Source organism: Crocodylus porosus, unplaced genomic scaffold (assembly GCF_001723895.1).
Source record: "Crocodylus porosus isolate Cpor-Errol unplaced genomic scaffold, CroPor_comp1, whole genome shotgun sequence".
Lineage (NCBI taxonomy): Eukaryota > Metazoa > Chordata > Crocodylia > Crocodylidae > Crocodylus > Crocodylus porosus.
This window is the reverse complement of record NW_017728924.1, coordinates 2,771,344-2,798,151: the sequence shown is the minus strand read 5'-3', so window position 1 is coordinate 2,798,151 and position 26,808 is coordinate 2,771,344. Positions and strand designations below refer to the sequence as shown.

Genomic DNA, 26,808 nt, shown 5'->3' with positions numbered 1-26,808 from the left:
CAAGCCCCCAAGGTCTGGAACAGTCTGCCATCGGAGGTGGTTCAAGCACCTACATTGAACACCTTCAAGAGTAAGCTGGATGCTTATCTTGCTGGGATCCTATGACCCCAGCTGACTTCCTGCCCTTCAGGTAGGGGCTGGACTCGATGATCTCCCGAGGTCCCTTCCAGCCCTAATGTCTATGAAATCTATGAAACATAAATGACATTTCCAGCCAGGGATGGGTGCAATCACACCCCGCTTTGATTCCTGCTCCACCCAAAGTTTAAAACCAACTGCCTGGTGGTGGCAGCAGCATTTCTAGTTGGGCAGTGTTGAAGGAGTCACTTGACTTCATAGCTCATGGCAATGGACCCACAATCAGTGGAAGATCAAGACCATTAAAAAGGAAAGAAGGTTGTTAACACCTGTGGAATTAAGCATTTAGAAGTGATCAGGTAGATTAAAACTGTCTTTATTATGTTCCAGACAGAGTCTAAGAAGAAGGCAAGCATGAGCCAGTATCATTCAGCATGAAAGTTGATGCTTACAACAAACCAGTTCCTAATCACTGTCGTGCTTGTTGCAGAAAAGGAGTGAACTGTGGCATAAGAAGACTTGTTGCAGAAAAGGAGTGAACTGTGGCATAAGAAGACTTGTTGCAGAAAAGGAGTGAATTGTGGTGGGATTTGCAGGTATTTCTGGGGTGAGGAGCTCAAGGTGTTTGTTAAAAAAATGGAATAACAGGGATGAAGATAAGAATCCTTTGCAGAACCAAGAGGAGGGGAGAGGACTCAATAGTGAAGCTGAACTGCCAGATTCGGTGAGGTTGTGTGTGAGGTAGACACAAGGAGAAGATGCAGGAGAATCCTGACAGACACATCCACCTTTGAATACTCAGGACCTTGGATACTATGAAGACCTAAGTACATGGCGATCTCTACGCCCCCTGGAGCAGTCTCAGTTTGTGGACATTGTCATAGGTCCATTGAGGTCTCTGCAGCTATGATGACTTCTGCTGGCTGAATCTCCTCTGAAGAATCCCATTTGCTTTGGCTGGAGCCTTGCAACAAGTAAGTTCGTTTTGGGATTGGAGCCTTGAAAATGAGGGAGGAAAAATGTCCAGGTTGAACCATGTTTCCTTCATGACTTTCTGATGATTGATCTAAAGCAGAGGGTGGATAACTTTTTTTGGTAGGCATGCCACAGATTAGCCCCACACCCTCTCTGAATGCCATGCTGATCAGCTGTTCTGCTTTCTGCTCCCTGCTAGATCTACTGCTCTGCTCTCTGCCTGAGATCAGCTGCTCTGCTGCCTGCCCCCACCCAAATCTGCCATGTGCAACACAGAAACTGCTTGTGCCACTTGTGAAACACATTCCCCAGGTTGGCACCCCTGATCTAGGGTAACAAGTGTAGTGCTTTGCTGTGCATTGATAGCATCTTTTGTTGTACTCTGGAATCATGCAGTTGTTTGGTTTTAGTCAATGCCTGATAAATACATTGCAGTAGGTTTGATCTAATGCATATTTTAGGAATTTGGTGTGTTTGTCATAGACAAGTTAAAAAAAAAGCAACAGAGGATGTTTAGAGCAGACAAAGAATTATGTCATGTGTTCACAAGGAGCTTTATAATGCAGTGGAGTTTAACCTAATTACATGAACACCCTAGCAGTCATCTGTAGGAAAAAAGTGTTTTACAATGCATTGCCCTCGTGTGGGAACTTGAAAAATTGCACCTTCCTGCCTGGCAAAGCTGCTAGAGCATGAACGTGCCAGGTGCACAGCATCCTCAACTTGTGTGTGGACTTTAATGGGAATTGAAGGAACTCTGCACTGCATCAAATCACTCAGCCTCTTGTGCAGGCAAGGTTCTACTGCCGAAGAACCAAGTGCTATGCTCCAGGGAACCTCGCCTGCCCCCATCCTGAAACCAAACCATACTAACAACTACAGGTAATACGTGCCTAATAGGAGAGGCAGATAAATACTGTTCTGTGGTATAATCCAGTATCTTGAATGTTAAAACACAATGCAGTTTACAGTGCAGTACAGTAGATTGCAGTTCTAATAGGGCAGGGTTTGCAGTTCTGTATGCAACAGTACACACTGGAGAGCCATTAAAAAGCTTTTTTTTCTGAGAGCCAAGAAATCTAATTGCCAAAAGCTAGATAATGTCCATGTGATAGGAAGGTATTTTACTTGAGCTGGCTCCGCCTCCACTGGGATTTGCTGGAGAATATTACATTGCATTATACAGTTATTTGTCTGATATTAGTAACAATGTCAAACACACAGACTCAGTTGCATCACCCTGTTCCCAGGGTTTCTTTACCTCATGTCCGTTCCCTGCAGTGCACTGATTGAGGGGTTTCTGCTGTAGTATTATCACCTGAGAATACAAAGCAATTGTACATAAATCACCTTTCAGATTAAAAACCTGTTGCTTTCCTGATAGCACTTTTTGAGGTGCCCCACCGTGTTACACCCAGCAAAGGATGCCCAGTGCTCAGGGCCTAATTGCAAGCCCACTGAAGCCAGTGGAAAGGTTCCCATTGATTCCAGTTGGCTTTAGCTTGCACTTTTGTCTCCAGCCTCTCCAGAAGTCCATAACCATCTCCCCTCCTGTGTACCTCTGGGCTTTGCTACTATTGCCACTGGCTGGTGCTTTCAGTCTCCCCCTTGTCCACAAACTCCATTTCTTTCTCTTTCTCTCTCTCTGCCCTCTACTCCTAGCCCCAAAATCAACTTGGTTTCCCTTCCCCTTCAGATTCTCCTCTTGTTCTGTTCTGTATCTCTCTTCTTATCCTGGCACTGCCCTTCTCCCCCAGTTTCCCACCCTATCCTATATTGTCTGTTCTCCACCTGATACCCACCTTTCCTTCTGTCTGAGCTGCTGCCCTCTCCTAGCTTCCTCTTGCTTTATTCCCCTATCCCTGGGTTCTGTTACAACCACACTGCCTTCACTCTCCTCTTCCTCTCCCAGTCTCTCTTTCCTGACCCTCAGTCCTCCTCTTACTGTTTTGTCTCTCCCTACAAACCATCTGTCCTTGTTAATTGCTACACTGTTACCTGCCCCCTCCAAGCTCCAGCCCTCTCTTCTTTTTCATCTTCCTCCAAATATCCTCAGTCTCTCTTTCCTTCTTTCTTTCCTCCCTCTAGGCCTGCAACCTCCAAGCCTACAGGGCCTTTCCTTTCCCAGACCAGCCCTTCCATCAGCCACAACTGGCAGGAGGCCAAATTAGAAATGATTTCTAAGTCCAGGCCATCCTGGACTGACTTTACTGATCCAGCAGATTCCATCTTTACACCAGCAACCTCCATCTCAAATCAGACTCACAGGTGGCTAAAGGTTTCTCCTAAGGTTAAAGGTGTCTTTATTGGCCCTGCTGTTCCACCGAGTCATGATATTGGGGCAGGAACTGGGTGATGGTGGTTGTGTGTGTGTGTGTGTGTGTGTCTCAAAGGACTGTTTGCCACTGGGGAGTGTGACATTGCTCCATATTTTAGGTGTGGAGGCCAGAGGAGACATCAGTAGGACATCAGCAGCGAGGCTTGGGCCACTTGGGCAAATTCCTCCAATCCTGTTGGCCTTTTGTAGAGATTTGTATTAGTTCTGTGAGCAATCGCTTATGAAGCCACAATGATAAACTCCAGGAACCTGCAAGTCGAGGGACTCCCCTTGCCCAAGAAATCAGTTCTCTCCCAGCTGATGTAAAGCTCAACAGGCTTTGGAGGGGAACTCACAAACCAGTCGGAAGAGGAAAGGCATTTAAGAGCTCACACAAGAGGACAGGTGCAGTAATGCTTGCCAGACAGGACCATGTTTGCATCTTGCCCCCTGCAACTGACCTGGCAACAGGCCAGTTGCCTTTTGGGCCCTGAGCCAGCAGTGATCCTTATGGAGTCTCACTGAAGTCAATGGTGAGTCCTGGCTGAGGAGCATACCCTTGGCAGTATGAAAGCAGGCTCTTAAAGGTCTGAACTCAGCTCAGTAAGGACTACAAGTTGTTGCATTCTAAAAATTGCTTTGTAAACTTACTGGGTAGATACCTGGATTGAAAGCCAGTCTTACAACTGGCTTTGCTCATGTTAATCTCAGAGGAGGAGGCTGAGTTGGAAAGGCTATGGAGATGGTAGGTTGTACAGATCTCCCCAACAGGAGCATCCATTCCTCCTTTTTGCTCTGAGAGCAGGTACTCTAACATATCACCGTATTTGATCACCAGGAAACTGGTGACATTAAAATCATCCTCATAAAGTATCACGCTCAAGTCTATGCTGATTGAAGTGAGGCAGTTCCTAACTCCGTGAGTTATTGTTTCAGGCTGACAGCAGACTCCAGTAGGGTAAGGCCATCTGCTAGGAGGTGGGAGATGTGAGTTTGTGTCCCTTTAGGCATGTGAAAGAATCAGCCTCAGGCCTCCTGCCTCCTGGGTGAGTGCACTGATCACTGAGCTAGTGAATACCAGTGGGAGGGAGGCCCAAATACTTCTTCCTCCAACCATATTTTAAAAGACAGGAGGGTCCCTTGCTCTGTATTTTGGCAGAAGGGTCTAGACACCTCCTTTCAGACCCAGTTGAGGAGAGGACAGAGGCACCTCCTGGTAGTACTAAGGTTTGAATTGAGGTGGGATTTAAGACATCCCTGTTGTCAGTGTTTCCTCTTGCCTAGCTCAGGTGACTCAGTGGGTTAATTTTGACAGAACTCCTTATGAGGTGTCTAACACTCTCCACACACATAGGAACTGCAGGTGATTTAACTCATGTCTGCACCCCAGGAGCCCAGCTGCCTCAGGCATGACTGCCTCCAACTCCTTTTTTGACCATGAACCACAGAGACTCAGCCAGTCCTCTCAGCCTTCTCTCAGAGGGACTGAAGGGAGTCTCTCATGTCATTGTATCCAGGCCTTCTCTTCACATCCCCATACTGAGCTTCTCATTACCTCATTTTACCACTAATTTGTTGTGTCCTCTAGGATGAAGCCTTTAATCTCTGTGCTTCTTAGATGGTCTTTCTACCGGGGCGCTAATAGCACCTTCCCCAGGGGCTTTGTAATGGCTTGGAAACCGTTTTGAATGTCTCAGTTGAGAGGTGCTAAGTGCAATGCACCTAATTATTTTTGAGGTGAAGCACACTGTATCCAGTTAAGAGAAAATAATCTCATCTCTTTTTCAGAAAATATGCTTCAGCTGGAGCAAGTCCTAATGGCTGGCTTCTCCCAAGGGCAAACAGAAAGCTCCTGCTTTAGAAATTACAAACAGCAGGGGGTGGCTGCTGCGGGAGGTGGCTGCTGCTGCCTTCCCCTCAAGATGCCCCACTCATTGGCTTGGAGCAGATTGCATTTTGAGCAGGTGGATCAGGCTGATCTGGGATGCCGGACATCTCTGAGTGTGTGCCAGCAAGTGTGGCCAGGACAAATTGCTTAAAAGCAGCATGGCACACAGGTTGGGACCAGGCTGAGGGGGCTACATGGCATCTCTTTTGGAAGTTGGCATGGGCAGAGTGAGCAGGGAAAGCTTCCCAGGGGTACTGTCATGCCAGCACAGCCAAGTCCTGAGGGACTGGCCTGTTGTCGGGGTGCTGTCACCACTCCCAGGAGAGAAGAGCCTGACTGAGTTGGAAGGTCCTTGCCAGCCCCTCAGCGAGGCTGTTGCTCTTCTGTCGGGCAGGCCCTGCAGTCTCTCCCTGCCTTCCGCTTATGTGGGGCTTTTGGCCCTCTGATATGTCCTCCACAGGAGGTCTATGTTGAGCAGATTCTTTTTGGTGTTGGGTGGTGGAACCGGAGCTTGCTCCATCCACTCTATGCATTGACCTGGTATTACAGTGCTTCCAGGACGGGCAAAAAAAAAAAAAAATGTTGCTCTTCTGTCCACACTGTCACCACTCCTCTCGGGGACACCTGCTGGTCTCCATGGAGCCCATGCCATGTCACAACTCTTTGGGGAGGAATTGGGTTAGGGTTAGGGTGTAACAGACATGGCCAGCCAGTTCTCTTGGTTCAGTGACAGATGGCAGCAGCAGGCTCCCTGCCCTCACCACCTCCGTCACCTGGGGTTTTCTGGGCTGCTCTTTTCCTGTTTGCCCCCAGGTGTCAGCAGTGAGCTCCCCGCATTTCAGGAGGCTGGATTTACATAAGGAAAAATCAGGGCATGTTCCTTTTGTCCCATTTTCTGCTGGCTTCAGGGGAGCTTCATGAGCTTTGCCATGGACCAAAGACAGGCTGGATCTGTCAGTGGATTTGGTGTAAAAGGTTTATTTTCAGCTTTGGGAAATAGTTTCCCTCTTATAAAGCAGGCAGGAAGGACGGTTCTCTGTGCAATGGGGGAGATGCACTGATGTGGTAGAAAGCAGGCACTGGTAGAGCGTGGAGCAGGGCATTCCAGGGAGCGGCCTGGTGGGTCCTGGCCCATCCTAGCAGGACAGCGGCAGTGACCAGGCAGTTTCCCTTCCTTGCAGAGCTTAGTGATCAGCCCCCACAGTGACTGATTGCTCATCATCACCAGAGGCCAGGGGACCACAGACCCTTACCACTGCATTGGTCTGCAGAGTGGGGCCAACCCACAGCACCAGTCAAATGGCAGTGCAAAATAGGCATGCCTGTGCTAAAGAAACCTGCTTAGGAAAAATCTCTATTTCCTCCTCCCCAGGGGTTAATTTTGGTTTCCTTGCACCACAGTAAATCTACCCGAGTCAGAGGAGTTTTTCAAGCCCCTACCCTGGGGGTGTTTAAGAGGAGGTTAGATGAACATCTTGCTGGGGTCATTTGACCCCAGTATTCTTTCCTGCCATGGCAGGGGGGTCAGACTAGATGATCTGCTCAGGTCCCTTCCGACCCTAGAAACTATGAAACTATGAAAGTTCATATCAACATGCCCAAGAGCAAAATCTGTCCTTGGGTGTGTGCCAGTTTCCACGCCTGCCGAGTGCCACATTTATACTTTTTTACCCTGACATATACTCACCTGTCATTTTCTGCTTCATTTAACCCTTGTGTATTAGACCAGTACTCAGCTCTTCAATAAACGTGACCCAATATACATCTTTCTCAGTCACTGGAATCCACAGCTTCTAGTGCTGCCAAGAGACTGGAATCAATGGGTCACTAAACTGTAAAATTGAGTTGATTTAGAGCAACATGTCATGTCCATAATTCATAAACAGGTGGAAGTCGCATCCTTCTCAGTTGTAGCCTCTGATCATGTAACGTAATTACTGTAGTAACCTAGCACTACTGCTCAGCATTCCTGTCTGTTTCTCATGATTTTCTCCTGCTGGCTGTGGCTGTCTCAGAGTTATATATGTCTGGGGGAAGCTGAGACTGCACAGTCTGGGCTGTTGACCGTCTTGACTCAGTGTGGTAAATATAGAAGCCTCATAACTGCAAGAGAAATCTTGCAAGCATTTAACAGGGGCTCCCCATGACTGACAAGCACACATTGGGATATAAATTCAGCCACTAAGGATGACCTTGCTATTTGTTAGTCTTTATGAACAGATTCCTGCTCTCCTAAGGCAGCAAGGAGGGTGCTTCCCTATCTAGGAGTTGTCTTATTTTCTTGGGGACTTTAATACAGTGGATCATGTTGTAGGTGCAAATGGCATTAAGTGGAAGAGGATTTTAAGTGCAGCCAGGATCCTGTTGCATGATCTCAACCTTCTGATGAAACCGAGTTATTTTTTGATCTCTTCCCCAACATCTAAGTCTTCTTTTCAAGGTCAAAAAAGCAACGTGTTCTATCTGGTCCCACTTGATCCCAGCCACGAAGAAAAAGCAGAGGTCTCTTATTGCTTGCATTTGATTTAAAGGGCTGAACCTGCTTTCTGTGAGCCTTTCCTTACCTACTTAGATGGAATAAGTGACAGGAATATGGAATTATACCGGGGTGACAGTTCTGCTTGGGAGCTCTCTGTGCTGGGGTGGCACATGCTGCACTGATGCAGCTTGTACTGCTGAGCCCAGGCGTAGCTTTCTACATTACTAATTGTTCCATTTCTCTACATTTTACATGAAGCCATGGACATGAATGCTACCTCCAGAGGGGCTGAAGGCCAGCCTGGGAGCCCCCACCAGAAACGGGTGAGTGTATGGGGGCTGCCCATGCTAGGAAACAGCAAGAGGGCTGCAGAAAGGTGGTAACTATAGTGATTTTGCATTGGGGACCACTCCTCCTCCCCTTTGTTATCATAGAGCCCAAGCACTTCCCATTGATCTGTGGTGACCTCAGGCTGGAAAGCCAAGTTGCCCCAGGCAAAGATAATTGAGCAAACAAGCCCTGCTCTTTCTGCTGTAATTTGGATGGATTAACCCTTTTCAGTGCAGAGACAAGGGACTGGGTTGGGGGAAGAGGGGAAGTCAAGTGCTCTCAGGATTGAGGCACAAGAAATTCAGGGCAAAAACAGCATTTAGAAGAGCAGTGAGCTCTGCCTCTAGCCTCAGTTCCATTCCAACTTGCCCATTGCCTGTTCTACAAGAGTGGTAGAAGATTTGTTGGGTAGTGAAGAGATTTGGGGCTGAGTCAAGTCGGTATCCATCTGAAGTAAGCACCACTGTAAATATGGGAAAACCTCCTTATTGCGAACAGCACCTGGATGCCACTAAAGCTCCCCTGAAGTCCACATTTCTGTAACAGATCAGAATCTGCCTCTGGCTGTCACAGATCTAAAGCAGCACAGATGTCTGCCTTGTGTATCTGCTTCCCAGGAAAAGCAGTTCCCAGGAGTGGGGAGACAGAGGGCCCCTGCAGCAGTGGTTGGTTACATCAATGACACTCCTGGTCTGAGCACTAAAAAACCTGTTTCATGCTGACTCCCTGCAGCTACATAGTGGTATGAGCCTGATGGCCTTTGCTCCTACCTCAGGTAACCCAGACACACTTGATACAGTAAAGTACAAGCCGTCCTGAGGGAAGCCAGAAGTGTTGTATAAGTGGCTGGCAGCCTTTCCCAAGGCAGCCCTGTTGAGTGGATCAGCTATCCAGGCAGTGCTCCCTGGCCAAATTGGTCTTTGGTGGGGCACACTGGATGCTATGAATTCAATTCATGTACCTACTTGCACCAGTCTGTAAAGCTACATTTCACCCTGGATTCTGCCACTTTCTCAAGCCCGGTGTTGAGGACAGCAAGGGGGCAGAATGGCTGGAGGAATGTTGTGCTGCTCCTATACCATATGGCCAACCTTATACTTCTACCCAACCCCATACCCCAGCCAGGTTTCCTGGGGAGGTTTATGCTGACAAGAGCCAGGGCAGATCCCAGAATTAGGCTCCAATCTGGCCTGTTACTCCAATCAAACTGGACAGGGCTGTTAGTACTTGTTGGATATCTGCTACCCCTGGCTCAGTGGCATTTAGAGAAGCCTTGCAACACCTGTATTGGCTGGTGATAGTCCCATGGTGTGTGGTACACAGTGGTCATCCTCCTCCCTACTCCAGGGTGGGCTGGCTAGAGGCTGGCTGTGCTGACTGTTAGTCCATAGCGATGCAGATTGTGCAGTACAGGAGAGAGGTTCTAGCCCCTGTCACTGGCAGCTTGAGCCTGCTGTCCAGCAGAGGATGTTGATGCCACACTTGTAGTATTCAGCCCTGGCAGCAACAGTTTGTCCCATCAGTGCTGGGAAATCTGTATCCAGAAGCAATTCTTCCTTGTAGGGCCTCAGAGGAGGGAGATTCTTTAATGATGGGGCCTCATCCAGAGAGCAGATGATTTTAAGACCAAGTTATCTTGTGGTAGGATATGTTAGTTGGAAGGTTAATTAACAAAGGGCACAGGTGGAGAAAGGTGATTCTTTCATAAGTGATGTGCAGTGTGGGCTCTCCAGTGAGACTGGAATGGATGTAAGGGCTTCTGGCCCCATTCCAGGTGCCTGCCAGTGGCTGTTAACCATTTATATTGTGGTAGCACCTGGGGCCCCTCGGAGATCTGGCTGTGCTGCGCTAAGCATGTAGGAAAAGAACATCCCTGCCCTGAGAAGCCTACAGGCATAACAGGCAAATGAGGCAGGGGAAGCCAGGGAACATAGGAGTGAAGGGTGTCTCTACACATGCTGTGGGGTGCATGAGGTGCTTTAATTAAATCTGCTCTCTGGAGCTAGTCTAATTAAAGTGCCTGCAGGGTTGTGTGTATTCAGCATCTTACACTTCAAAATGGTGTGGAGGGGTGCTTTTACTAAAACTCATTCCACGAGCTTTAGTTAAAGCACCCCCACTGATATTTTGAAGCACTGGGATACTGAACACTGATTCCAATTAATTGAATCTGCTCAGATGCATGCTAATTAGTAGTTGGAGCAGGCATCAGGCATGTGTATAGGTGCCCGAAGTGACCTGGGCAATGCTACCAGCAGGCCAGTGGCTGAACCCAGGACCACGACCCAGTTTTGTGCTGAGAGCTCATGCAGGCCCCCCGCATAATGCTCAGATGGTGGAGGTGGATGAGATTGCTGCCCTGCTGGCTGCAATGACATCTGAGCGATCCATCATGTGTGCCTAGGAGGGGGCACCATCCTTCCATCCTCAGTCCATCAGCACTCCAGGATCTGCCGGCTGGTCTTCACAGTCCTGGCCAGTGGTGACTCTGTTCCATAATGTTTGATTAAATAAAGCCTGGGGCAAGACTGAGTGTGATTTCAGAAGCAGGGGGTTGGCTGGAGGCCTGTGATCCAAAGAAATAGTGGCAATGGCTGTTGGTACCCAGCACTCAGGGCCAGAAAACGTGATTTGTAGTTCTGGCTCTGTCACTGGCTCGATGCCTCACAAAACCTCCATTTGCACTCCCAGCCTCCACCTACTTACACTGGGCGCGTCTGCACAAGACACTATGTCTCCATGGTAACAAGCTACGGCCACGTAGCTCGTCATTACGGCGACATAGCGTCAGTGGGCACAAACTGTGACACTGACACTACAGCACAATACCAATGAGCTGCTGTGCAGTAGGGGCAGAAATGACCCATGTGCCACCTGGATTGCGCAGTAATGGCGGTTACTGCATAGTCATTTAGTACTTGCTAAAGTCAGTACTAAATGACTGCAGTAACAACTGCACAGTCAGGGGCATGTGTAGACATGCCCACTGTGTGCTCTGTAAAGCAGAGATCCTCTCTCCCACATGTCTGTGCACAGCCTTGATCTCATTTGGGACCTCTCAGCGCTAGTGACTAACAGCAACATGCCTGCAGGCTGCACAGACACCGATAGGCAGTCATCTGGTCTGTCGCTCAGCAGATCCAGCTTTTCTTGCTCTGTGCTTGGCTCCTTCCCCGCCCACCCCACAGAGTAAAGCTGACTTCTTTTTCACCAGGAGTTTTTTCCTGTTCCCTAGTTCACATGTTCTCTTCTTGCCGAGGTCACTGTTAATATCCCTGCACTCCAAGTTCTGCCTGGGCAGGGATGGTGCCATCCCAGCAGAATCAAGTGCTCAGACTTGGCCCCTGTTTTAGAAGCACAGAGGAGTGTTAAGAGGTTCGCGTTGAACCCTGCTCTGTTCTGCCCTGGCTGTGTTCCATCCTTGCGCCTCAGACTGATTCCAGCAGGAGTGGGTGTTGGAGCAGGGTGTTGGTGATGCCACTTGCATCACCTGGAGCAGGAGCGGGCAATTATGTTAGGTAGAGGGCCGCTTACTGAATTTCTGCAAGCCATCGAGGGCTGCATGACAGGCAGCTCAGGGCAGATTAATATTAATTTTCTAAATTTTTTAGGGGCCCCACAGGCTGGATAGAATAGCCTGGCAGGCCGCATCCGGACCCCGGGCCGCATTTTGTCCACCTAACCTGGAGGATCCCCTGGGCAGCTCCCTATTCAAGGCAAATGCTTCATAGCTTCCTGGCTTGGATGCAACCACCTTACAGGCCCCTCCAGCTCAGAACAGATCCTGTCAACCCCAGGGGTCTGTACAGACTGGCTGCCTAATCCAGTCTGCCAGTGCTTAAATGCTTCCCTCCCAGTTTGGAGCACTGCAGGAGAAGCTGAGAGCTGTCTTGTAAAGGACCCCCAACACACAGCTGGCTGGCAGCTGGTGTAAATGGCTCATTGGAGTCAATCGAGCCAGACCCATGGAGGAACTGTCTCACTGCCAGATTTACTGGAGATATCACAATTTTATCCCTGCCAAGATGTATCCATAAAGGGACAGCAAGGGATTATATGGATCCAAACTCTCTGGGAGAGCACCAGACTGCCCCCTGGTGAGTCGGGTGAAGTATTGCCCCTCCCAAAAAGTTTTTAAAGAATTGTTAGGTAATTGCTGTGCGTGTGACCCAGCTCAGGACCTGATGGCTCTGTGAATTGCAAGAAACAAAGGAATGAGCTGACTGAGGGTTTAATGTTGGCTCAAGTCCAGCTGAGAGTAGCTTTTCCCCAAGCATTTCTAATTGGCTTCTCTTTGTCTACTCTCTGATCCGAGTATCTCCATCACATTACAGGTGATCTCAGAAATGCTTCCAAAATATCAGCTAATAGCATTTTTTTTTAAAGTGAAAAGAAGAGGAGGTTTCTTTTCTTCACTTTTTGTGCGTACTGTCATTCATTTGGGATCTTGATACCAGGCTACAGTCCAATCTTATACAGTCAGAAATGTATGGAGCTGGCTATAAAATCCCCTGATCTTATCTTGATCCAAAGAAATCAGTTTTCTGATGCCTGGTCAGTGTCTGTTGTACTAACAAGAAGCTATGACTTGGGAAATAACTAGCTATCTGACAGTAGGAGTCAAACAGTGTGTTCCTCCAGATTTACAATGGGATTCCAGCTTTTTTACATTCAATGCTGCAAGAGTAGCAACAGTTAGATGCACATACATCTCTAAGAGATACTGGGCTGGGTTCCCAGATAGCGTAAGTCAGCAAAGTCCATGGGACAATACTGATTTATACCAGTGTTAGGCTGGGCCAATTATATCCACTACTAAAAATACTGGGGTTATGGTGAAGGCTCTAAAAGGCATAACATTCACTTACATTTCTCAATAATTTGTTACACAGTCTTATGATTGCCAATCAGGGGGAATACTGAGATGGTGGCTGCATAGCATAATCCAGCTGCTGGAGAGATCTGACTTGTTGGAATTTGTGCCCAAAGAATATTTTTTATTTCCTCATCTCTTCAATAGACCTTTAAAAAAAAATGGATGACTTATGGAGTACACAAGAAGAGATCTGGATAATGGGATTAGCAGCAGGTGGTGCCTCTGAGGGGAGTTGTTTTCCTTTGGAAGCAGAGGAATTTTTTTAATAAGAGTTAATGAAAAGCCACTGAACTTGAAGCTCCCAGCTGCTATTGGGAATCTCCCTAATGGCATTCCTGAAGCCACTGGATAGTTATGATTTATAATAGCTAAACTCCAACAGGTGCAGATGGACAGCGTGTTAATCTGAGTCCTCGACTTTAACAAGGTAAAGATTGCCGAGGCTTTTAGAGAAGCTTGCACAGTTGGCTTCTAGACAGAATTGTCTAGAGCAGAGTTTCCCAAACTTTTTCTTACTGTGTGCCCCCTTCCAGATTTACCAGCTGCCTGCACACCTTTACCAGCATATGTTTTATATTTTAACCCCTTAAATTCCAATTATTGTTGTAATGAAAATTAAATCCACCATTACACATTTTTTCCCACGTACCCTGCCCCGCTCCAGAGATGTCTTGCATACCTCCAGGGGTATGTGTACTACAGTTTGGGAACCCCTGGTCCAGAGAAATATATGTGTAAACTACAGCCAGGTCCAAACCAAAGCACCATGAAGTTATGGGGAAATTAGGTCCCAATCCAGTCTTGAACTTGTTTCACATTCATCTGTAAAAGATGCAGATAAGACAGCACACTAAGCATTTGGAGCCATTTGGAACTCATTCACTAGCCAAACTTCTCAGATTAGACCCTTCTCAGTGAGATGGTGCAAAAGATGTGAACCCCTTCATTATTAGACAGGCTCTGAGCCAAACCAAAAACCAGGTGTCTGGCTTCAGGACCACCCTGAAGGTAAACCTGCTTCTTGAATGGGTTAGTGAATCATGCTGTCTTTGAATGTGTGTTATAAAAAGGCTTTAGTGAAAGCTGTATGCAATGTAGTAGGTTTTCTTTGAGATCCCTTACAAAACATCATTTTAGCTTCAGTACCTGTTTGGGTTCAACTCCTTCCCCAAACTTTTGCTTAGCTGTAGTTCAGGTAAGCAAGAAGAACATGGCTGAAGTTCTAGTTTGATGTTGGAACCAGGTGGCACTACCAGGTTTTGTGTGGTATTCTCCTGCAGTCCCAATTCAGGTGGCATCTGACATACGTTTCCTTGGAACCACGACCAGACTTATTTCTGAGATGGTTTGAGATTGATCTCGGAGTCACTCAAGCACCGAGTTCAAAGGAAGGTTCTTCCACATGTGTAATGAGACATAACACCTGTCCATAGTTTGGGTATCATGAGGGAGAATCCCTCATCACATCCCCGGCACCTTCAGCTGAAAAAAGATATTCAGAGTTGTGTCCACAGCCTAAAATTATGAAGTCTGCTTTTACCAGAGGCTAAGATGGATCAAACTTTCCTGCCGTTGTATAGATCCAGATCTCTAGAACCTCATGCAACCCGAAACAAATGACACAAGCATATCTTCAAAGACTGCAAACTTACTTGCATGCTGAGAGAAAGAACTTGGTAGACATAGTTTAACAGTGTTCAGTGGTGACTCACATCACAAATTCAGTACACTGTATTTTTTATCACAGAGATGCATAAGAGAGCTGTAGAAACACTCTCCCATCTTTTAGAGCGTGTTTTAGAAAGTTCACACAGATTAGAAATGAATGATGGGATAGTGCCCAGTTTAACAGCGTTATTGTATGTCCCCTGGAAAAATGAATGCTGGGATAGAAGTAATTCTAAATGACTTCAGCCAGAAAGCTGTCTCTCCATAACACAGGACTGATGATGGGAAAATGGAAATTTGAACTATTTCCAGGTAGTAAGTGCTTTTGCATTTATTTTTGGCCAATGAGATGCGTACTTTGTCTGTGGGGGTTGTTTTGTAACTATTCCAGGAAAATAAGCAGGGACAGCGAATGCAGAACTCCGGCAGAGAAGGGAGAGAGGAAGTGATGGCGAAGAAAACTTGGACAGATGTAATTCAAGAAATGAAAAATTTCCTGTGGGATCCAGAGAACAGAACATGTCTGGGAAGAACAGCTAAGAGCTGGGGTAGGTTCTGTGCCTCCATTCCTTCTCTGTTCTTTCTCACAAGGGATTCACTTGTTTGTCAGTGTCCTTGCTAGGATATAGCAGAGCACATACAACCAAAATCCTGTTATTTTAAGGGAGCCACACATATCTTTCTAACAGGTGGCTTTATAGAGAACTGTAGGATCCTGGCAAATTAGTGTCCTTTTAAAAGCATACAGTCCAGGGAAAGCCACCCTCATTGGTGAACCATTGCCTTTAATGTGATCAAGTTAAGGGGATTAAGGATCATGCCACTGAGACTTGAGTATTTCAGGCACCATGAGTGAGACTTACTGGTGATCAAAGATCAATTTCAGCCCCAGGCTCTTTTTTGACATGCGTTCAGCTCCTATCTAACAGTTTTGTTTACTGCAGCTTTATGGCCAAATTCAGCTGAACAGGAATTACAAGTCAGTGGGACTGTGTTTCTGTCCCTTGACCTTTGTGTTGTAATAACTGTTTTCTTTAACATCCTTAAAAACACCAAGAGCTAGAGAAGAATTAAACCTCTGGTGCTACCTAGGAGTGGATGTGAATGAATCTGAGAGTGTTTAATCATCCAATGTATTCACCTGGGAGTGAGGAGAGCTGCTGCCTTGTTGCAGGTCCCTGTTGTAGGCACTAAAGTTGGAGCTGCCTTCCCAGACCAGGGCTGATGCGTGGCATGGAATCTCCCCCTGCTGCTGTCAGTGATGTCCATTCTTGGAGACATGGAGGATTTCAAATTTTAGGACGTGGTTCTCAACTTTTTTTGCCACGACTCACTGCTGGGACCAGAGTGCGGCAGTCCGGGGGCGGGGGAGCTCCCGGCATGTGGTGTGCAGCACCGCCAGCATTGCCCCCGTGACCCTCATTTGGGTTACAACCCAAGGTTGGAAACTGCTGCTTTAGGAGGCCAAGCTGGCCTTTTTTTTTGCAGGATTGAATATGCTGAGAGACAACACTTAAACAAGCACCAAGTAAGGTAAATGGAGATAATTTTGGAGATGCTTACAATTGCAGCTCTCAATTCCAATGCCTGATTTTCAGAACATGCATGTGACTACTCATCTAATATCTTCATTTGGACACGAGTTGGGTTTTTAAGTGAACGGTAGCCATTTAGGTGTCTTACTGACTGTTTGTATGTGTTGTTTATAATGTGATATATGTGGCTAGGCTGAAAAATCTGGACCTAAAAGTACTTGCAGGGCCTTTCTGATGATTGTGCATTCATAGAGGAGATTCTCATCTCCTGGTATGCCTCTGTGGCATAGTGTGTCAATAGGGCCTTGATAAAATGGATTGGATAGGGATGATTTGGCCTCAGGCAGGAGGTTGGACTAGATCAGGGGTGGTCAACCGGTGGCTGCAGAGCCACATGTGGCTCTTCAGAAGTTAATATGCATCTTCTTGAATCTTTGCACAAGCACACAGTGACCTGCTTCCATTGCCATTACGTCACGTTGCTATGTATTTCTGTGGCTCTTTGGCAATGTACATTGCTAAATTCTGGCTCCATCTCAGGCTCAGGTTGACCACCCCTAGACTACATGACCTTGTGCGGTCTCTTCCAGCCCTACTTCTCTATGACGCCTCAGGGAAGCATTATCTTTGGTTAGCTTAGATTTCAATATGCAGATTGTGGAGTCCTTTGATATGTGCATCTTTGCCCTTGTAGAACAGGCAGGGCTTAGTGGGAGTCTAAATCGCCTCATGGTTACCCCACTGTAGAACAAAAGTAACTCCATTAATGTGGGTGGCCAGGCCACAATAAGTTCTTACCTACATGAGTAAATCAATAGCACTGCGTGGGATTCAGGGAGGCAGGATCTGACTCCCTAGCTAGGATTTTCTTTGACAGTATTATCCACCACCTCTAAAAAAAATTATACTCAGGCCAGAAAGCCAGATGGAAATGGTTGAAAACAGGCACTATGGGACTGTGACCGAGAGCAGGTGCTACCCATACAGCCCCAGTAGCACTGCTGCTGCAGCTTGGTCCAGGGCTCAGTACTGACAGTATGCATGATGCAGTGGGCTTTTTCAGCAGTGTTTTCCTGGCAACTTGTTCACTGACTTGAAAGCTATTGGGTTGGGCTTGATTTTAAAATAACATGCATTTTGTGTTGCAGTAATACCGCTGACCTCAGGGCAGCAACTCTGTATTTACCTCAGCCTGGTTTAGCCAGTGATATTCTCAGGCATTTGCAAAGTCCCAAAGCAATTGCGGACAATGTGATGATCAGCAGGTTTTTTTTCAAAACACAAAGAACAGGCAATTTGGCAACACTGAGCACTTGGCTCCAGTAGCAAACAGACAAGCCTTGCAACTTGTTCATTTCTCTTGCCAAGTTTTTAGTCTCCTGCAAAACCCACAGTGACTGTCCTCACATAAGCCAAGAGACTTATTGTGTAAAATCAGCTGCAGCCAGAACAAAAAAGGATCAATTTACAGCAGCTGTAAAGCTACCCAGCTAGTGATGTGATTCAGGGGTCAGCCAATGCTATGTGCTACAATGCAGTCAGATGACATGCAGGATGTCCCAGACGCATAGGGAGCCTGGTTTGGCAGTGCTTATGGCAGATGTAAAATGAAGACACTATCACTGTGGATTGAATGATGGTGGAGATTGCCTTTAAAAAACTCATACACAAGTGTCAGGTTGGAGATATGCAACCATAATGGATAAGTTGACTACAGCTGTAAGTTGTTTGCTAGGGCTGGAGGTTTTAATTCCCTCAAATCTCCTGTGATTCTTGAAGCCTCAAACACTAATTTTCAGAGAATTTGGTGGCTTTAGATCTTTTAAATAAAATTATAAAAATAATTCTGTGTAAAAAATCGGACTACAAAATATACCTCACTCCCCTCCCCCTCCCACAAATGTGCTCCAGGTACTGAGTAATAACCATAAATTATACAGACATTGTAATAATTTTGTAACCGGCACATAATCACAGAGAATGAGGAGGCTAGAAGAGACCTCAGGAGGCCATCTAATTCCAGCCCCAAATGCTTTAATGTTCTGCACACCCATGTGTTTATTATTTGATGACACATGATTTTATTGGTCTTTAGCATCCCAGAACTGAGCAATGCTTCGTACCACCCACCCACACACGCACCCACACCCACACAGGTACCGCTCTACACAGCACAAGGAGCAGGCTCAGTAGGGTATCTCAGAGAGAGCTCTTTCCATGTAGTTTTGGGCCTTGGCTCCAATACACTTTTAAAATGAAGGTGCCAACTAATGAAAGCTAAGGGAAGAATGGTCTTTACCTTCCACATCTCTGACAAGTACCAGCTGAAAGGAAGGGTGTGTTCCAGGGCCTGAATTGTTTTTCCCTGAATACATGGTGACGAAGGCGAACACACAAGTTTTCCAAGTCTTTTTTGCTGTTTTATAAGCAAGCTTACTCATGGCTGAATGGCAGAGAGCAGTGATGTTTTGGCACTGGGTTTGCACAGTGCAGTGCTTCCTGGCTATACATTTCAGAAGAGCCTCAGGGCATAAGGTGCTCTGACCCCAGTGTGAATAGCCCTGTAAGGTGGCCACTGTTTGTGACAGCACTTGGCATGGCATGTGCCAAAGCAGAACTGAAAAATAACGGGAGGGGTAAGCCCAGTGGTGCTGCATTGCTAAGGTACAGTGTCTGCCTGTGAGTCGCGGTAGCTGTGTGATGGGGCTCTCCTCAGCTGAGGCCCAAGCCATCCCCTCTTGTCAAAGAGCCTGCAGTTACTCAGCTTCTGCTCTCACTCGCTGTACATTTGAAGAAACCCCACTGATATGATGCCAGCAGGTATGTGTGAAGCTAGGTAACTAGCTGGAGAGTCACACCAGCTTAAATGCACAAGACCAGATTCTGCCTTCATTCTCTTGGGGGTATATCTGGAGTAATGCCATTGACGTCACAACGGCCACTATATCAGGATAACTGAGAGCACAGTCTGGTCTGTGGAGTTCCTTAGATGTTGTACCCTCTAAGAAGGAGCCTATGGACCAAAAGAAGGTGCCCTGGCTCCCCCTCAGTCTGGCAGTGCCAGGAGCTTGCAGGGGAAATCTTGAGGCACCTGTTTTACTCTCTGGGCCTAGCTGATGATGCAGCTTTTATCAGACTCCCTTTTGGCAGCGATGCAGTAAAAGCTCCCAGGATACCCCCTCACCCACTTTCCCAGGGGCTTAGTATTTTTAATTCTTCCAAAAGCAGAAGGAATTAAGATAAATGGCTGTTGACCAACTCTTTGCTGCCCAAGAATTCAGCTCTATGTGCCAGTCCTGGCCCCTTTTGGGGAAGAGAGCGAGAACCAGGACTTTTCACTCATGGCAAGAGCCTGCTCTCAGATCTCAGAGCCGATGAGCGTCTTCCTCCACCATGGCTCTGTATTCTACTGGTTCTGCTCCCCTACACCTCAGCTCCCCTGCTGAGCCTCCTTTGTTCAGCCTGAAGTTGAATGTACACTCCCATCTAGTTCCCATCACTAAAAATTCCCCCAACATAAACACCTAGAGAACAGGGAGGTGAAAGTGCACATCTGTGTTCTCAGGGCTTGCTTTGAAACTGGAATCACTCTTTTCTTGGGAAATGTTTGTGTTATGGTCTAACTTTATTTTCTGAATCACTGGCTTTTATTCATAGACTGTATTCTCAGGAGACAACCCCAGCCCTGGTCCTGGAAAAAATAAATACTGCTGTTTGGCCTATGGGTTTGGGGAAAAGCCAAATGTAATGTGTATTTCTGAGCTGCTATGTTTCTGTGTAATGTTGTTTGCATTGTTCCCCAGAGATCTGGATCATGATGTCAAACAGCTGATTAGTGAGGGATCATCTTTCCTGTTGGAATTCTAAGGAATTAAATATGTGCAAGAGCAATTCAGTGGCCCTTTCACATATGATTTCGATATTGTGACTACTTAGGCCAAATGAGATGAGATTTGGGTCCAGTTTGAGCTGTGGGATATAGGGTAGGGCTGGAGCAAACCATAAAGGGGGAATGTAGGTCAGAATTCCATCATTCCCAGCATCCATAGGCATTCAGAGCTAGGGTTTTGTCTGGACCACTTGGAGATAGCATCTGGTTGAGAATTATAGGTCCTGAACCAAATTTTCCCCAAAGGATGAAGGTGAGTTGGATGTATGTGTGTGTGTGTTGGGGAGCCAGGACAAGGGTCATTGCTTCAACAAATGTACAATGTCAATAATCATCAAACAATAGTAAGTGCTGAAAAGAGCTTGTGTGAAGGTAGGAAAAGAGCTATTGATGCGTCCTTGTGTGAAGGTGGGACTGCTAATGGTTGTATGAACAGCAATGTGCCCTCTGTGTTTTGCAGGCTTGATCTTATTGTTTTACTTCATTTTGTACTTATGTCTGGCTGGGTTGTTCGCCTTCTGCATATACATAATGGTGCTCACGCTGAACCCCTACACACCGACATACAGGGATAGAGTTGCTCCGCCAGGTAAGCACCTCAACTTATATCCAACCATGCTTTCTCAGAGCCCTGCTCACGGCTCGGGGACGATCAAACTAGCTGCCTGAATGCACGCTTTGTTTTTGCTCTTCCTGGAAAGAGCATTATTTAAACAATCAAAATTCCAGTTCTTTTACAGATACCTTGAAGCTGAAATCTTCAGACAAAATCAAATGGTATATGTTCTCATGCCTAAAATAGTTTTTGGATGTAGGAAGCACCATGAGTTAAACCCTCTGTTAACATGGGAGGAAGCAGCAAAATCTCTCTTTGGGTGGCTACACTGACGTATCCTATAATCATAGAAAGAAGGACCGGAAGGGACCTGTAAGATCATCGAGTCCGGTCCCCTGCCATGGGTGGGAGGTAATTGGGCTCAAACGAGCTCAACAAGGTGCTTGTCCAGCTTCCTCTTGAACACCGCTGGGGATGTTGATGATCTGCAGAGACAGTGGGCTGGATTCTCAGCTGGTGGAAATCCAGGCAGCGGGGCTGCCCAGATTCATACCCTCTAAAGACCTGGTCTTGTGGGCTTTGATGGTCAGGTACCTTCAACTGTTTCATGGAGAGCTGAAGAGTCATGTCCATTCAAGGGTCTCAGCAAAATGATTCTGTAAGTTCCTTGAGGCAGGGCTTGTGTCTTACTGCTGCAGTCAGCAATCAATAATGAAGATTATAATTATAATTATACATGGGGATCACAATGCTGGAGGCCTTCAGTTCACACACTGATAAAACGTCTGTGGCTGGTTAATATAAGAGTCTGTTTTATTTGCCAGGAGTAATGATTAGACCATACGTACGTGGGTTTACCATTGCCTTCAACGTATCAGAGTCTAGCAGCTGGCTTCCATACGTGGACAGTATGCACCACTTCCTCGCAGGTAAACTAGCTGGCTTGTATTTCAGTTACAGTCTGCGTGTCTCAAAGGCGATAGGTACCCATGTGCCTTTTCCAGCAATTAAGCATCTTGTTATATGAACAAAATAAATCCCACGCATCATGCAGAAATGTTAACTTGGTATGGGTCACTCAACAACAGCTGCACAAGCCCTGACATCCTAAAGCAGCAGTTTCCAAACTGTGGGTCATCATGACCCCAAGTGGGATTGCAACATCTTTGGATGAGGTTGTGATAAACAGGGATCCAGGGGCACAGGTGACATGTTGGAGGGGTGGGGGTGGGGCACAAGCGATGTAATGTGGGGGTGGGGAGCAGAGGCAATGCAGCAGAGGGGGGCAGGAGGGCCAAGGTAACATGGCAGAGAGGGCATGTGCCCCCCCCGCTCCCAAGATTTCTGCACCCACAGTGGGGCATGGGACTGCATCCGGGCTGGACCAGCTCCAGGTAGAACCTGCCTCTGCATCCCAGTGAATGGGACCCGGCACATTAGGGAGTGCCGTGCCTTCCTGGCTGCCAAAGTGAGGTACGGCAGCATGGAGCTGGGCCCCTGCTGCTGCTGGGTAGGCAGAAGGCACCTCAGTTTGGTGGCCATGGTGGCGTGGTGCTTCCTCCCCCGCTGGGTCCCTCCTGCTGGGCCATGGAGCCCCTGGGGGAAGTTCGGCAGGGCAGGGAGCCCCAAGCCCACAGAGGGCAACCCGCATCCTCCCCTCCTCCCTAGCTCCACTCTGGCCATGCTGCCTGTGTGAGAGGGGCTGGGTGGTGGGGTAGGAGAGCCAGGCTCCATGCTCTGCTCTGGCTACAGCAGCCACTGCCTCCCACAAGTGGCAGCCCGGGCTTGGCTTCTGCTGGGGGTGGGGGCAAGGGGCTGCAGGCCCTGGGACACCTGGAGGGTTGGTGGGCTGTGGGTGGGGAGTGAGAGGCACTGGAGAGGGGGGGATGGAGGGTGTGTAATCATCTGTTGTGCTTCAGTTCCCCCATCTATAAAGCTTATAATACTTGCCACAGTATTAATATATTTTCCATGCAAAGGTCAGTGCAATTTTCATACCTTGAGCTTCTGCTTAGCCTCGTATTAAATCTGGATTCTTGGGATGGGATTTTCTCACTCTCTTAGGTGCCTCTGAAAATCTTTTTGTTAATGTCAGGATGTATCTACAGTGTGGGGCCCTGGACAAAGTTCTGGAAAGCATTAACCACCTCTTGCTTCATTTTAGCTTACAATGACACCGTTCAAGTGGAAAAAAACATTGAGTGCATAGCAGGCCAGTACTTTATTCAAGAGGGGGATGAGAGTAAGCAGAAGAGGGCCTGCCAGTTCAAACGCTCACTTCTGCAGAATTGTTCTGGAATTGAGGATCCGACGTTTGGCTACTCGAGAGGCCAGCCATGCATTCTGCTGAAGATGAACCGGGTATGGAAAAATCCAGGCACCTTAACTCTTTAGACACCATATAGTAGTGTAGGTTCAGGATTAGGCTGGGACTGAAACAAGTCCAATTCTCTGATTTGATAACCTCCTGTCCCAGCATAAATTCAGCTAGAAAACAGCATCTCCATTTGCAGTATGGAGATATTCAAACAAGAAAATATTGCAAAGGCTCCTGGTTCAGGATTTGGTTAAGAACTGAGCAGCAAGAGTAGAATTATTTGCTGGGGCCTCAGCCAGCCATCTTCCAGATATTATGTTTAAGGCCACCTCCCATACTCTGATCTCTATAACCAGTTTGTTTGTTTTTTTAAGAAGAGTGCATTACTTGAAATGAGTGCGTGGAGTGGAACCAATGTGTATGTTATTGGCAAAACCACATGTAGAGAGTATTCATGACCTGCTTGGAAAGGAGCCAGGCTCTTGGTGAAGATCAAAAGTAGTGTCTTTGGATACCTGGCATTTCCTCTGTAAAGTCAGGATGTAAACCAGCTATGTGAGGAACCACAGCTACTGGTTGCTTAGTAGAGGTGGCTCTTTTGGTTTTCAAAGAATGAACACAGTTTTGAAACCCTGTAGAAACTGCCAACATGAGGCCTTGCTGCAGTTTTTACTAACCTGGCAGGGAAAACCGTCTGTTCTTTAAGTGGTCTCCTACCTTCTTTGAGTTCTGCGGTCCCAGTCCCAAGATCTTGCAAATTTGGTGTCCAAGACAAGCAAGCACAGCAAATGCCATCAGCATAAATGGCCTCATTCCCTGCTTGTAGGACACACCTCTGAGTATAGAAAGCTTCTATTCAGATAAGCAACTTGGTGATAGAGAAAAATCATTGGAATGGGAGCTGGGATTTGCATGGTCTTGCTCCCCATTTCACAGAATTGTGAATTTGTTTCCATAGATCATAGGCTACCAGGCTGGTGCTGGGACACCAGTGAGCGTGGACTGTAGAGTGCAGGTATGACTTTAATTTGGCTCGTTGTTATATTGCATAAACAAGCACCTTTCCCCCTTGGTAACTGGTAAAAGTACAATGTGATTACACCTGCACTCACGTAGGCCCAAAACATTTGCTGTGTGATACACATTGTGAGGTCTGCTGACCGTATGGGGGCTGCAGGCTGGGCAAATTCTTAGAAGGCAAATAGGGCTAAGAGTCAGCTGTTTTCTTTCCCTAGCCTGATCCTGGGTGAGCTACCATTTGCATCTTGTTGCGCTGAGCCCTCCCAGCTCCCTGCTCCTCCACTGAGGGTGCTTTGTTCCTCGTAGAATCCCGTGGCTCCTCTGGCCTGGGTGGTGCCGAGTGCCTTGCCAACACTTAGGATGTGGGAAAGACTCCCAAGTTCAGCGGGCTCTGAATCAGGCCCTTAGCTAGGAATAACTATACCATGAAACACGGTGACAGATGTATAGGTGGCAAATATCATAAACTTTGTCTTTCATGATCTGGCAGTTATTTTTTGACTCATCCCAGCTGCAGCTGGTTCTAATAGTAAACATGCTCTGTGTAAGTAGGTGACAATGCTCCAGTCCTTCTGTGCTGGGGGTTTTGAGAGGCAATTATAAAAGCTCCTTACCGTTCCTCTGAAGAGAGCTGTATTGTACAGGCCATATACTAAACACGTGTCTATTTTTAATCACAGAAAGGCAATGAGAGTGATCTCAGATCAGTGGACTTCTATCCACAAAGTAGAACATTTGATCTCATGTACTATCCCTACTATGGAAAGCACATTCATGTAAGTAGAGCCTCTGCTCTTAATTCTGTCTTGGCCTCTCTTTGGGGTGGGAGAAGGATTGGGAGGGGGAGGGTGGTAAGGGCAGCGCTGGCTAGAAATTATACCTGCCTGTACTAGCCAGAGAGCACCCCTTGGAGGTGCAAACTAGTAAGATTGGGCTCCTGGGCCATGTCCACACATGCGTGGACAGTTGGTTCCCTGGGGACAAGTAGCAGCAGTGCACCTTGTGCTGCCGCTAGTTTTCCCCGGGGAACGCCTGTGCTACGTGCCCTCTGGCATGAGGCAAGTTACCCCGGGTGGGGTAGGGGAAGCTGGGGCCAGAACTGACCTGGCCTCAGCAGCCTTACCTGAGGTTGTTGGGGCCTCCCAGGGCAGCAGCAGTGATCCTGCTGCACAGAGCCTGGCCGACAGCCACAGTGTGGCTTTGGCTGGCAAAGCTCTGGTTATGAACAGTGCATGCTGCCCGTGTGCACGCTGCTCTGCTTTTTCCCCCCTCAAGTTTCTTTAACCCCTGGATATCCAGGGTTCAACTCCCCCCTCCCCGCCCTTGCAGGGCGGAGAACTGATGCAGCATGTGGTGCCGTGGATGTGTTTGTGATGTCACATACTGAGTGGCTCTGCTTGTTTGAATGCAGCCCTGGATTTTATTTTGGCTTGATATTAGGAGGTCCACAGTTTTTTTCCATTAATAAAATGGGAAATACAGGGGGGGTTGGGTGGGGATGCAAAATCTCATGCTGCTCATTCTTTAGAGTAGTTCCACGTGTTGACTCATCCCTGGGTAGCCTCTCACTTAGGGTGGCCTGCTTTTAGGACACGGCTTCAAGCATCTACACCCTGTTTCCTAGCAGTGACCCACAAACAATCAGTCAAAAACTGAGCTATTCAAAAGTAAATATCAGTTTGCTGATGTTGGCTCTAGTCTCCCTGGAGGCATTCAATTAGCAGGATTTGGCCTTCTCTGTATTGCACTATATTCACTGACCACAACACTGTGATGGATGCGGGGGAGGGCAGTAAGGGGCATCAACATTTTTGATTACATAAAACCAAATGTAATAGATATGAAGGTAAATAGCAGCTCCCCCATGATGCATTTGCTACTTGCTAGGGTTTTACCTGAGCATGGACCTTGGACACACCAGGCAAAGGAACATTATTACAGGGTAGAGATCAACACCTTAAGCTGACAGAAAACTTTCTTTATTAAACTTCAGTAGCCATTGTTCCCACCCTGGCAAATGAACCTAAGAAACAGGCTACACTGGGGCAGAACATACACACGTCCAGATCGACAGACAAATACTGATCCTAGTGGATTCAAAAGAGCTGAGCCAATTTACATCAGTTGAGGATGTGGATTCTTATACTTAGCAGTGTTCGATGGGATGTGACTGTCTGTATCTTGCTTATTCAAGTTGTGCTTCTCCAATGTTTCCCCTTTTCAGGTCAACTACACATCCCCACTGGTGGCTATGCACTTTACAGATGTGAAGAAGAATGACTTTGTCCCCATTCAGTGCAAATTGAACGGGAAAGGCATTGTGAATGATGTTCACAACGACCGCTTCCTGGGGCGCATCATCTTCACATTCAACATTGGCATGTAGCCAGTTGAAATGTTCACTGGGCACTTTGTTTATGGCAAATATGTTTTTTCTCTTTTTAAAAAGAATAACAGCAGAACGCAGGACACTTCTGTTAAAAACAGACAAGTTTGTTTTGGAATTCTTTATTTGATTTTTAAATTTTTTTTTTTATAGCTAATGAAAATTTGCCATGCAGTATTCAAACAGATAAACTACATTTTCTAAATGTAAAGGCCTGACCTAAACCATTTTAGCAGTAAAAATACAAATCTGGTAACCATAGGCAGAGGCCCTGCTCAAATAAGGTCCATTTTGATCTTAACTACTTTTTGGATATTTTAACATTATTTCCCTAGGATTGTGACTTTATTTTTCTTTATAGTTTTAAGCATATTTCTCATAAGAAACAAACAAGCTGATAATTAATCAATACTGCAGGGTACTCCATGCTCCCATTTGAAAAAAGAAATGTAAAGACAACCTTGGATTACATGTGTAAAAAAAACAACAATAAT

General features: G+C 46.9%; 2 protein-coding genes across 4 annotated transcripts in view; one reads left to right on the top strand and one right to left on the bottom strand.

Moving 5' to 3' along the window:
• Window positions 1-6,964, bottom strand: part of TMEM255A (transmembrane protein 255A) — a 47,114-nt gene extending 40,150 nt beyond the window's left edge. Inside the window, exon 1 of the mRNA XM_019540446.1 lies at window positions 6,946-6,964. Coding sequence (XP_019395991.1) covers window positions 6,946-6,964 — 19 coding nt within the window. The remainder of the gene's footprint in view (window positions 1-6,945) is intronic.
• Window positions 1,030-26,808, top strand: ATP1B4 (ATPase Na+/K+ transporting family member beta 4). Of its 3 annotated transcripts, none has more exons than XM_019540198.1 (9): window positions 1,030-1,052; window positions 7,996-8,060; window positions 15,003-15,159; window positions 20,496-20,624; window positions 21,416-21,520; window positions 22,756-22,952; window positions 23,867-23,923; window positions 24,609-24,704; window positions 26,153-26,808. In XM_019540198.1, exons 2-9 carry the CDS (start codon window positions 7,998-8,000, stop codon window positions 26,312-26,314), a joined length of 966 nt encoding a protein of 321 aa, XP_019395743.1. In that variant the 5' UTR covers window positions 1,030-1,052; window positions 7,996-7,997; the 3' UTR covers window positions 26,315-26,808. The 3 variants fall into 3 exon arrangements, with proteins under 3 accessions (XP_019395743.1, XP_019395742.1, XP_019395741.1); XM_019540197.1 differs by lacking the exon at window positions 1,030-1,052 and adding an exon at window positions 7,447-7,760; XM_019540196.1 differs by lacking the exon at window positions 1,030-1,052 and adding an exon at window positions 7,447-7,806.